The 13,309-nt window shown below is 31.7% G+C and overlaps 1 protein-coding gene across 2 annotated transcripts in view; it reads left to right on the forward strand.

Annotated features, from left to right (window-relative positions):
• Positions 1 to 13,309, forward strand: part of BBS4 (Bardet-Biedl syndrome 4) — a 222,218-nt gene that overhangs the window by 21,104 nt on the left and 187,805 nt on the right. For both annotated transcript variants that reach the window (XM_072530948.1, XM_072530949.1), the window contains exon 3: positions 8,609 to 8,721. In XM_072530948.1, coding sequence (XP_072387049.1) covers positions 8,609 to 8,721 — 113 coding nt within the window. The remainder of the gene's footprint in view (positions 1 to 8,608; positions 8,722 to 13,309) is intronic.

The raw sequence follows: 13,309 nt of genomic DNA on the forward strand, positions 1-13,309 counted from the left end.
GTTTTTACATGTTCGAATGGATTTATTAGAACAATAGTAAAAGATTGAGAAACGCGGTATTAGGTAGAGGTACCGTCATTTCGGAAGGCATCTAATTTGCATATTATGAGGCATGTCGAAATTGTATACGAACCGCCTTTGAAGTTGGTGATTGGTTACTGAAATTTTAACTAAATGACAGTGGCGCGCACTATTTAGTAGATACAACTAAAACATATTATACTGAATAAAGGCGATTTTTAAAATAGCAATTAATTGTCAAGCGTATTTTGCAAAATATCAAATACCAATAAAATACCAAAATATTAAAGAGTGAGGATAATTATATGCTAATGAACGGTCCCAATTACATGTACCTAAATTTCTACCTGATTTAATTCTTTTCTTGAAAGCCTTTTAGTGATATAATAAAGTCATGTAAACATAAATATTCCTGTCTTTGGGAAAGGCCTAATTTCATGGACCTACCCGATTTAAGACGTTTCTTGGAAATATATATTAGCGATATAATAAAGACTACCGTCAATATTGCTGTCCTTCTAAAATTAATGCACATCTAAATTTGTAAATGAAAACTTATAAAAGATATAAAATTAACTCTATATACATATCATTTTAAAATTCATATACCTAATGTGAATGTTTCAAAGAAGAACTACAAAATCTAATTTAATTTTCTTCTTCCGAAGAACACTCGATGTCACTATCGTCACTTCCTAAGTTTATTATAATGGGATTAATATCTTCTTCATATTCTATTTGGACTTCGGATGTTAAATAACTGTCTTCTATTTTAATTGTATGATGACATCGTTTTCTCCACTCATCTGGGGTTATTTCGGAAACTCGTTTTTTCAACATGTGTCTCACATCTTCCAATTTGAAAGTTATGTTATTTTGTGCGATATTATTTTTAATCTCTATCGGATTTAAATCCGGATGGTATGGAGGTAACCGTAAAGGAGTGTGACCATATTCACGCAAAAGTTCATCGAATTCATACCTTTTGAAACGATTTTTATGGTACTTAATCAACGCTTACAATTCGGGTTTAAAACTTTGAGGATTAAATGTTATATTGTTTTTAATCAGCCAATCAATCATATCATTTTTTTGGAATTACTATTAGGCGCAGGATTCACTTGTACCGAATGGTATGAGGTATTATCGCAAACAACTACTAAGTTAGGGGGTAAATTTAGAATTAGTTTTTCGTTTAGCCATTTGCGGTAATTCGTGGCATTTATTTCTAAGTGGTAGTCACCGGATTTACTACCAGACTTAAATATTAAAAGCGCGTTTGGAATAAATCCCATTTCACCACCAGCATGCACTATTATTAAACGTTGACCCTTCGAAATGTTCATCAGTAACCCTTTACTAGAATTATCATTCCAAGTTTTCGACAAAGTATGTCCACTGTGTACATATGTCTAATCGAGGTAAACAATGGGTCTGTTTTCGTTTCTATAATGTTTGATAAGTCTTAAGTATTTGATTCTCCAAGCCCTTATTTCCGTCTTTTCAACCAACAATTTTCTGTTGTCCTGTGCTCTCCTCCAACGGAAATTTATATTTCGAAGAATTCTTCGTAGCGAGGCTTCTGATACTTTAATGTCCAAATCTCCCTCAATTTTGTTCTTCAATTTATTAACAGTAACAATACAATTCTCTGTTTTATGAAAATCGTGTATTATACGCCGAATATCTGTAATTTGATATTCTGGTAAATCTGTCACAGGTGACTTTCGTAAAGGTCTCTTTGAAGAAAATTCAACTTTGTTTTTATTATCTAGAGACCGTTTGCTCTCTTGTAGTATTCTGGATACTGTCCGTACAGAAATGCCTATAACGACGTAAATATAATCAGCGTATAAGTAAAATGAAAGATGCAGTAAGAGAAGATCTGGAGAAAATGGGAGTGAGACAATGGGAAATAGTGGCACAGGACCGACAAACATGGAAGGCAATAGTAAACGCGGCAAATACTCACGAAGAGTTGTAACGCCATTGATATTGCTGATGATGACGTAAATAATAATTCAAAATAATTGGTATGTTGCAGGAATAATTTTTCAAATTTTAAACAGACAACATAAAAAAACAAAAAAGTACATTGAGAAGTAACTCAAAGCGATAGTAGAAAATAAAAAAAAATAAATAAGAACTTTCTACGAAAACAAGAGCCTATGAACTCTTTCTCCAGATATAAAAAATGATGACGATATATTACTAAATAAACTAGCTAGGGGAATAATGACAATTTGGTAAAATTATTTTACAGTAAATGTGGTTATTATTTTACAAAAAATTATGTTAAATAAAAATAAAGTAGTAATGGAAGCACACCATGGAATTCTAGATGATCACATAGTAATAGAACTACCTATAGTGTATTTTTATGTATGAGAGAGTAATAAAACAATAAATTATGTATGCAAATCCCTAAACTGTTGATACGGGTGACTCAATGAAAAACAGATATTTGTCAACAAGTTTACAGAAGTATATAGGAAAACAATTTTAAATTGAGTATGACCACCAGGTATAAAGGTTGGAGCAGAATAGAATACAATAGTTGCCAGGTTACTAATCCCTAAATAAGGTTGCCAGTGTCGGAGTGATGGAGGTTAACAGGTACTAATGAATTTGCAATAAATGTAAGATGTTTATTTTATTGGTTATATATAACCAATAAAAGTTTAATAAGTACCTACCTATTTGCAAAATAAAGTTTAATTCTTTAGATAAAATAAAACGTTTTATTTTATCTATTTGCAAAATAAAGTTTAATTCTTTAGATAAAATAAAACGTTTTATTTTATCTATTTGCAAAATAAAGTTTAATTCTTTGCCTATTTGCAAAATAAAGTTTAATTCTTTAGATAAAATAAAACGTTTTATTTTATCTGAAATGAGTGCATTCCACGAAGTAAGGGTTTCAACAATCAAACATTTAATTCTTTAATTCCAGGAGTCTACGACAGTAATTGACTAGATAATTACCTTCTAAACTTATTCCACAGAAAATCTGATAGTGGGTTTTCCCATTTTGTATATAGGAAGGTCCAAGTGGCGTATTCAAAATTCTTAACAGTTCACTAAAAGTAGGTACTTCAGTTGCAAGATGCAGTTTATTGTGTATACTAGTGTTATGGAAAATTTAGAAGTGCCGTGTAAACGCCGAAAAATTGGTCCTCTAACAGTTAATGAAAAAACATTAATATTTAATTGTTTTAAATCATTTACAGACAAACGTTTATGTGAAAGTGTTGATGAGACCGTTGAGTTAGTTAGCAGTACACTTGGTGTTGGGAAATCTACGATTTACAGAGTTATTAAATAAGAGAAATGTGGTAGTTTTCAAATGCCACATAATGCTCCAGGGAAACCAAAATTTCGAATAGAATATCATTTTAAAGAAGGACTTCGACGGAAAGTGCATGAATTCTTCTTTAGACAAGAATTTCCAACATTGGATAAAGTTCTTGTCTCAGTTCGAGATGATAAGGATTACCCAGAAATGAGTCGAAGTACGTTATGGAAACTTTTAAAAGAAATAGGCTTCCGCTGGAAAAGAATCCCAGAAAGTCTATTTTATTAGAAAGAAGCGATATTGTCATATGGAGAAGACATTTTCTAAGAACCATAAAGGAAATGAGAAACCAAAAAAGAAAAATATTTTATCTTGATGAAACATGGATCAACGAGGGTCACACACCAAATAAATTTTGGCAGGATGAAACTGTTACAAGTCAAAGGCACGCTTTTGTAAATAACTTATCTACTGGTTTAAACCCACCATCAGGAAAGGGACGCAGGCTGATAATAGTACACATTGGCAGTTCAGACGGTTTTGTTGAAGGTGGTTTATTAACTTTTGAATCAACTCGTACCGGTGACTACCATGAAGACATGAACGCTGATGTCTTTCAAGAATGGTTCGAACAAATGATAGATCTTCTTCCTAAGAACTGTGTAATAGTAATGGATAATGCAAGTTATCACTCCAGACTTATAGAAGGACTGCCCACAACCAAGTGGTTAAAAAAAGACTTGCAGAATTGGCTGAGTTCAAAAAATATTACGTACCATCCCGGATCTATAAGAAAGGAACTTTATTCGTTGTGTGCCCTTCATAAAGAAAAATTTAAAAAATACGAAATTGATGAAATTGCCAAAAATCGTGGAATGACAGTACTTAGATCCCCAGCATATCATTGTGAATTAAACCCGATTGAACTGGTATGGGCACAGATAAAGAGTGAAGTTTTAAGAAAAAATACCACTTTTAAAATTCATGATGTTAAACAGTTGTTTTTGGAGGCCGTAAATAATGCAAAACCTGAAAACTGGGAAAAGGCAGTAAATCACACTATTAAAGAAGAGGAAAAAATGTGGAAGCTGGACAATATTACTGATAAAATGATCGAGCCAGTTATTATAAATCTTGGTTCTGAAAGTTCATCTTCTGAATCTGATTTGGATTTGTAACAAGTAGCTGTAAGTTTTATATTAATATTTTTATTCATCTATTTAACATACCTTAGACGGTTTTAAAAACTCTTTTTCTCTTTTGTAATTTTTAAAAATTAAAAAAAAATGTGAATTTTTTAAAACCCTTTTTAATGTAGGCCAGTCAGTTCTAATATAGTGTGTGATAAAAGAGGTCACTTTTGTTTACATACACATAACACTTTATAACACTGAAATAATTCATTTATTTTTTACAATTATTCAAAGTAATTTTTCAATTAATCTTGAGCACGCCCATGGAGTGGTCGGAGCTACCAGTTAAAATTATGCTAATTACTCTCTCGTTCATAAAAATAAACTATAGTACCTACAGATCAAGAAGTAGTTAACAAAATAACGAAGTACACGAATAATAGCTAAAAATAACGACTGTAACGAAAGTGCAGAGAATACGATATTTAGGACACATCGAAGGAATGAAAAAAGAAATATGTCGAAAATGGTATTCTCCACACACCCAATACAAAAGAGAAGCGAAGGTAGGCAAAATGGGGTACAAGAGCAGAGTATAAAAGATTGACAAATAAGTCCCATTGAGAACTAAAACTAAAAAGTGTTGGAACATAGAATTTGAATATCAAAAATTAATACTAAATGCCCTGAAACTCCTTACCTGTTGCTTCAGCAGTCTTATGTTTTACCATTAGCAGAGTGTCCATTTCACTTTTCATATTTTTAAAATAATTATACACATTAAATATTATTTGATGACCCTGCTCTTTAATAACGCTACGTTTTTTTCCGTCCATTTTCAGCAAGATTGTTTGAAAATAAAATTATCTAATATTTAACACACACAACTTGTTCTCAACTGCACTGCTGCGCTACTGAGTATTGAAATGATTTACTGCTAAGGAGTGGCTTAGGTAGAAATTTCAAATTTTGACCTCTGTCCAGTGCGATAATATGCAAATTAGATGCCTTCCGAAATGACGGGACCTCTAGTTGTCTAGCATGGTTGGCCTTTCTCTTTTTTTCTCGTCTGTTGGATAGCAGATATGTGTATCTGTGCATCAATGAATTCTGTAGTAAGCTCCTATTTTCTTGTGTTTAAAATGTTGATGTTTTAACTGGCTAGCCTTAATATATTATTTTTTCCATTAGTGCGTTGTCCTGTTACTTGAATTGGTCGTCTTTAGTAGATCCGGCCTTTACAGCACACCCTTGATTCATACTTGAGTCCGCTAGATGCAAAACTTTGTATTTACTGTATATTTACTGTGTAAGTCAAACTGAGTTATTTGCAAAAAACTGATAAATTTTGCAAAAAACCTTAGACATAATAAATGGCACTTTTTTGTGATAGATAAATGCTTTATTAGGTAAAATATAATGATTTTTTTCTTAGAAAAGTTATTGGGTTTGCTAGAAAAGGAAGAAAAATTTGAAAACACCGAGTTTTGCAAGTGAACTATGTAAATACAGATTTATGCAACTAACATTTGCAAATACATGATAATAGTCAACCATTACCGATATTAGTGGTTGTTATATTAGTCTGTTTTCTAAACCTAGTGTGTTAGGAATAAGGAAGAAAGCATGTGGAAGTAAACTTTTAGTGAAGGTTATTTTTATCCAAATAACAAAAGGTATTACAAATTATAATATGTATATATTTATATTAATTCCTAAACTCTAAGTTCCTCTGGGTCCTCATCATCAATATGATCATTTTCTGCAGCACTCTCGTTATTATTTGCTTGTACGCCAGTATCTATAATTTTATAAAATTTGAGATCCGGCTGGTCTCTCCAATTTTCACCAAAATGGTTTCTAAGGAGAGTGCCTATGGACGATTTATCTCCTTCCAATGAACATCTAATCTGTTGTAACTTTGGTTTCAATAAAGAAATCTTTTTCCCTTTTCGTCTTAGACTTGCTGAACCCTATGTCAGAACGATAAAATATTTCCCCCCTTACCGTAGCCATATAATCTTTGTCCTTAGAAAATATAAATCGTTTCGTTGCATTACATTTAAAATGCCACTGGGAAGGTTTTTTAACAACAACGTCACTCGTCTTTCTTCAGTCTGATATCTGCCAGTCTTTACCAAGTCTCAGCACCTTTGAGTGTTTTCCAATTATGTCTTCATATTCTTTTCTGTTTATTACAACGTTCTTCTTTTTTATCTCCCTTTCTATCATACCGAAAATCCTATCTGGTGGCAAAAAGGAATGACCAACAACAGGAAACGTAAACTCCACTTTCTTGATGTGACAGGTGCTTCATAAACCAACCAGTAGATTATCATAGACATCATCGTGCTATTTTTGTTCTGTCCACCACATCCATCTGCAAATAGGTTTTCGATTTGATTTTTAAAGTTGAATTTTATGAGAGTATCATGTACAGCAGAGGCAACAGCATTTGAATCTTTTGGATGTTCAAACTACAGCCACACATATGACGTCACATTTGCAGAAGAAAGATGGGATTTTGAATTTCCAGCCACGATGGTGAAATTATAAAAATTTATTTGCTGTGAGAAATAAGCCGCCTGGTCGGGAAGCTTTGGCAAAGAAAGATTTTTTTGACAATCAAAAGAAAATATTTGTATGTTATGATTTGATTCATTTTTTAACAAAGAATAAAAGGCTTTAGCTCTTAACGTATGAACTCTCTGCTCTGTTATAACCTTTAACTTTTCTTCTTCTGAATTTTCTTTTCTCAAAATTTCCTTCGCTCTGAGACATCTACTAAGGGAGTGCCGAATGATATGTTGTAGTGTTCATTAACGTATGTTCGGAAATATGATAACTTTACGGAATGATGTGGATGACGTTGACAATACATTCTGTAAAGCTTTGTAAAATTCAGATCACATGGTAAATACAATCTAGTCGATCGTCCTCTATTATAATGACTCTCTGCACCGTTTAAATGTCCCATAAATGTTTGGATAGATAATTTTATTGGATCAAATCTACCTTTTGTTGTATCTCCTCCTCTTCTCTCTTTTGGTATTTCACCCCGGATAACAAACGTTCTTACAACACGCTCTATTCTTTCAGAACTTAAATGAGTTATTCCAAGAAATGCTGTCTTGCATACTCTTAAAAGTCCACCCTCTACTGTAGGAACAAAATATTTAATTGAAATTCCATGTAGGTTTGTACCTGATCTCTTGGGCTTTTGACCTTCACAAAATTTTAGCAAAAAATATCTTGTTTTATTTTGTCAGTTGTTGAATACAGATTATTATGGAAACGCTGAATGTCTCGCATCTTTAAATCTATACAACAATACACTTTCTTTGTATGGTTACAGGTGGGAAAACCGGGTAAATCCTTAGGTTTATGCCTAAAAATATTGACAATAAGTCCCAAACCTATCTAGTTAATTGTAGATACCTCTTACCTCTTAAGTTTCATTACATTTCGTTTCCATTTTTCTGTTTGTACAACTCGTTTTCTCCCTTTTCCTTTTTCACAAGGTCTAATATGCACATGAAGATCCATAATGTTAATTATTTGCAATAAACTTGGTGTTTTTAGTACTCAAATAACAAACAGTGAAACCGGTAATGGCGAATGATGGAATAATTGACATGTGCACATGAGACGTGTCATGTGACTCAAAGAATATAAGCGATTGGCCAATTGCAATTACACAGTTATGCAACTGGCATAGGCTGACAAATACAGAGTTTTGCGTCTGATTCAAGATTTCTAATGCCTTTTTCTTAGTAAATACCTTACTTTGCTGGTGAATTTCTACATCAGCAGATAGCTATAACATGTGACAAATAACTGTCAGCTAAAACTCTATTTTTACAATTTTTGCAAATACAGAGTTTTGCATCTAGCGGACTCACTTTTTAAATATAGATTTTACCATACTTAGTGAATTAAGAGTATTAATATATATTTTATATATTGGGCAAGCGATTAAATATTGTTGGAGCAAGATACATAGCAGATCTCTGTCCTATTGATATATTTTTATACCTTAAAAAACGACCCTTCCTTCTTGCCGTCTTAAAAAATATTATTTGTGAGATAAAAAAGGATTTTTGATTCACTAAAGCAAGTAGCGTAATGTTTAAGGGTATTTTAACATTTTACATTGAAGGGAGAAATTTATCGAGAGGAAGAAAAGTTTCAAGAAGCTTTAGAATCATTTCAAACGTGTTTGCGATTAAATCCTGAGAATCCGGAATATTTAAAAGAAGTTGCGAAATGTCTGTAAGTACCTTTTTTCTTATTGATTTTCTTATTTTTAGTTGTTTAATTTTAAAAATAAAAGAAAGATGCGTCAAAATATACTGAAAAAAATTGGTACATTTACCTTCTTAGTTTCAGTTTCTTATATAGAGCCATCAAAAAAATCGTTATTTAAGTAGGCCATAAAATAACTTATGATAATAGCGTAGTCACGATGCTCAATGGCATTAGATTTATGGTTTGACATTGTCAATATAAAGTTTGGTTAGATCTATATTTTTAACAAATATTTCATTTTATTTTTAAAGAAAAAAGATATAAATATAAAGGATATCAGAGATAAAAGATAGTATAAAAAATAAAATTTAATAAAACTAAACCAAATTAGTTACAATTAGATAAAATTGAATAAAATTAATTAAAATACCCAAAGAAAAGTTCAATTTAGAAATTTTATAGCCTTTTATAGATAATAATTTACAAATGGAAAGTTTTCGATGAAAATTAATAAATATACCCTCCCATTATTTATGATTATTTTTAGAATATAATGATACCCAAAATAAAATAAATAAGCATAAATACAAGATAATAATGAAAATGTATATGATGAATAAATTTATAAATTATATTTAACAAGTATTTAAGAATTATCAAAATCTTTAAACAAATTTTTAAAAGAATTTTTGTTTTTAATTTAAAGAACTTAAATGTGAAGTGTTGTTATAAAAAATATTAATAATGCAGTAATAAGCAGATATAAAATTTCATTAGCCTACATATGGTAATATCACGCGATTCTCCGTTCACAAATTGTTGAGAGCACGAAATGTGCCTCAAACTCATAAAACGGTCGTAAATCATAGGCGTTCCTAAGATGTTTATTCATTAAATAATAATATAATATTTTAATACTGTTATATATAATATTAATAATATTTTAATACTAATATATTTAGCAAAAAAACAATTAAAACTTTCACCTCTAATGTTGGTTGTTATATTATATTAATAAAAATAAGAATTTAACCATTAACAATTTTGTAAATAAGAATACTTTATCTCTTTGGATATTTCAATACTAATCTTTGCGTTTAATCACTTTACTAGAAAACCTGGAATTCATATCCGAAGGTACTATTCGTTGCAAGATAATTAGGATGGCGGCTTTGGCCACGTGCCTCGTCTGTTCAGTTTATATTCGAAACTTAACTTGAAAGGTCGAAGTTATTACGAAAGAAAACAATTTTTTTGTTTAGTACGTTTTTGATTGCATGTAATTTACGGCTCGTCGGTGTTTCCGTGTCTACGGCAGTAATTAGCGTCTCGAATATTTCTTTTGAGAATTATATGCAGTGCGTGAGTGATTTTTTATTCCATATACCTACGAACATATACGTACCTTACGCTCGTGCTCGTTTTGTTGGATTGTTTGTGATGGCTTCATGATCGACATCATCAAGTTTTACACCGGTACTGTTGCGTACAGTCAGTAAGTCTGTCTATTCACCAAGAGAGAAGACTATTGTCCTGAATGTTCACGATGCTCTGGTTTCTCAGAATCCCACAAACACTGTTCGCAACATAGTCGAAAGTTGTGCCAACATGACTGGCGTAGGTGAGTCAACTATATATAGGTTCCTATCAGAAAGAAAAAAACACGGTATAGGTAATCCAAACACAAACGAATACTTAAAGAGAGGGAAAAAGCCTATTGAAATTGATGAATTTGCCAAAAATGGTATTCGAATGAAAATTCATGGATTTTTTTTCAAAAAAGAAATACCAAACCTAAACAAAATTTTACAAGAAGTTAGAGACGACCTGGATTTGCCTCATATCAGACGAACTAAATTGTGGCAAGTTTTAAAAGAATTAAATTTCCGGTGGGAGAAATCAGACCGAAAATCACTTTTGATTGACCGGGAGGAGATAATATGTTAGAGAAGAAATTATCTAAGATCCATACGAAAATTCCGGGCTGAAGGAAGGCCAATCTTCTACCAGGATGAAACGTGGGTAAACTCAGGTCATACTCTAAAAAAAAATCGGTCAGATAAAGCTCCAGGCAAGCCTTTATGGAAGGTTGGTCTACTGGTATCACCCCACCTTCTGGTAAAGGCAGTAGATTAATAATTTCTCACATTGGCAGTGAAAAAGGATTTGTTAAGCATGGTTTGTTGGAATTTCAGTCCAAAAGCCCAAAAGGCTATCACGAGGAGATGACAGCTGATGTTTTCGAAGAGTATTTTGAGCAGATGATTGAACACATACTACCAAATTCAATTATAGTATTAGATAATGCACCTTATCATTCACGACTAGTAGAAAGACTTCCAACGACTGCGTGGAAGAAACAGGATATTCTTGACTGGCTGCGGAATAAGTATCTGCCTTACGAAGATGGAATGGTGAAAGCAGAACTTTTAAAAATTGCCCGGCAACACAAATCTAAGTTCAAGAAATACATAGTTGACAAAATGGCGGAAAGGCGAAACATCACAGTCCTTAGACTTCCACCCTACCACTGCGAAATAAATCCAATTAAACTCATTTGGACACAAATGAAAAGCTATGTGACTAGAAAAAAATACGTCATATAAAATACTATATTTTCTCTTTTATTTCCACCCCTGTTACATAACATATTAAAATAAACATTGTAGAAGTTTTCAGGGACTTTCTGCCCTCAGTAATAATGTAATCTTTCATTCTGCGTTTATTTTTTTAATGGATTCATTTAAAACACATTGGAAATTCTGCCAGGTGACATTTGGCATGTATCTTTTACAAATGGCAAGAAACTTTTTATTTTTGAATAAAATAAATAAGTTTTATTAAAAAATACAATTTACATTTACAAGTACAATTAAAAAAATATATTTATTTAGTTCAAATAAATGTTTCAATCATATACTCTACGACACTGGTCGGTCATCTATAACCATTCAAAATATATTCTAAATATATATAAACCTATTCAAATACCCTCGTAATAGGATTATAAGGTATTGTATTCCTTCAGATACAAGGTGGGTTAGTCGAAAACATCTTAAACCGTCAGTTTCAGGTTGGTTTTTACTATTATATCGTATTACCTATCCTCTCTGTATTTCAGTTTTCTAATTAGGGTTAAACTTGCAGTGAGCTATCGACAAATTGTGAACCGAGTATATAAGAAGTATTAACTTATCTCGGAACTCTTTAAGTGCCACGCTCTTTTTTTTATTATGTGCGTAGGTACAGTTTGTTTAGCAGAAAATGGTTGACTTCAATTAGTGCGTAATTAGTCCGTAAATATTATTAAATTTATCTAACTATTGTTAAGACCGGTCCGGAGCGATAAGCAAACGAGGTAGACAGAGTTGGTCTTTTGACAATTAACACTGACTAGACGGTACTCCTATAATAAACCAAAGGATCCACAAAATATATAATAATTACGACGACAAAAACAAAAAAACGGATGTACAATATATTGCTTTGACTTACATACCCGAGTGTTTTCAAATGAGTTTTAAAATAAGGTAAATCTATTTTAATTGCTAAGATTATAGAAAAACAAACAATTATAATTTGTGGTTTTGAAAAGAACCGGTTTTTTTAATCGTAACATTTGTAGATTTGATGACAGTATCTGTACTCCACACATAGTTCTGTTTCGCTATCGCTCATCTAAATTAATTATGATCGATTCAATTATAATATGATCTACATGAACATATCATTTTTCTTTACTTATTTCGTGTCGGACTGAATTTCTCCAACTACTTGGAAGAATATCATTGACACATTTTCTTACACAACAGTACTACTTAACGTTGGAGAAATATTTTGTGACCTCACGTTAGACTTCATTTCGTGCCACATATATGTTCTATGGGGTTAAACATACAATAACAGGGTGGAAACCGCAGCACTGTATGTCCCATTTCCTCTGCTGATGTATCACCAAAGAATATAGACGCTTTTAGAAGAGCAGTTCAAATGGGCGATTTGGTTACGGTTTATACCTCAAAACACTCCTTAAGAGGGTGGCTGCATAAACTCAAAGCGTGGCGCCGTGGCCGTCGGCTTACAACTATCATGAAAATTTCATAATGAAATATGTAGTTAGGGGGAAGTGGGAAAGGAGTACGAACGGGTAGCTTTGCATCTACGCCTAAACAAATTTCGATGTCATTGATTTGCAAACCGTCTTTTTTTTTGTTTTTTCACAATAAAATCTTTATTTTTAATATATTAAATTGTTAAATTTTTAATTTTAAAACTTAAAAATGTATGATATTAATAATATTCAAAGTATTTATTTTTTTAATTGTATAACTTTGAATTAAAAATGGGTTTGTTCCAACACAACGAAAAACCGTCACATAACTTTTTATTATACTGTTTTTCTGCCCAAAAATTAACGAAACATTTTTAAAAAATTTCAATTTAAAAAAAAAAGTGTTCAATGAAACTTTTTACTAAATTATGAAATTTTCCATTTCGCCGAAACTTCCATTTCATCCATAATTTTTTATAGCACCAAAAAGCATTCCTGATTTATTTTTGAAATATTTAACAGTACCTTTTAATGAATAGTATATGTGAAAGTTTTTACGCT

The sequence above is a fragment of the Diabrotica undecimpunctata genome, chromosome 5, assembly GCF_040954645.1.
Source record: "Diabrotica undecimpunctata isolate CICGRU chromosome 5, icDiaUnde3, whole genome shotgun sequence".
In the NCBI taxonomy this organism is placed as follows: domain Eukaryota; kingdom Metazoa; phylum Arthropoda; class Insecta; order Coleoptera; family Chrysomelidae; genus Diabrotica; species Diabrotica undecimpunctata.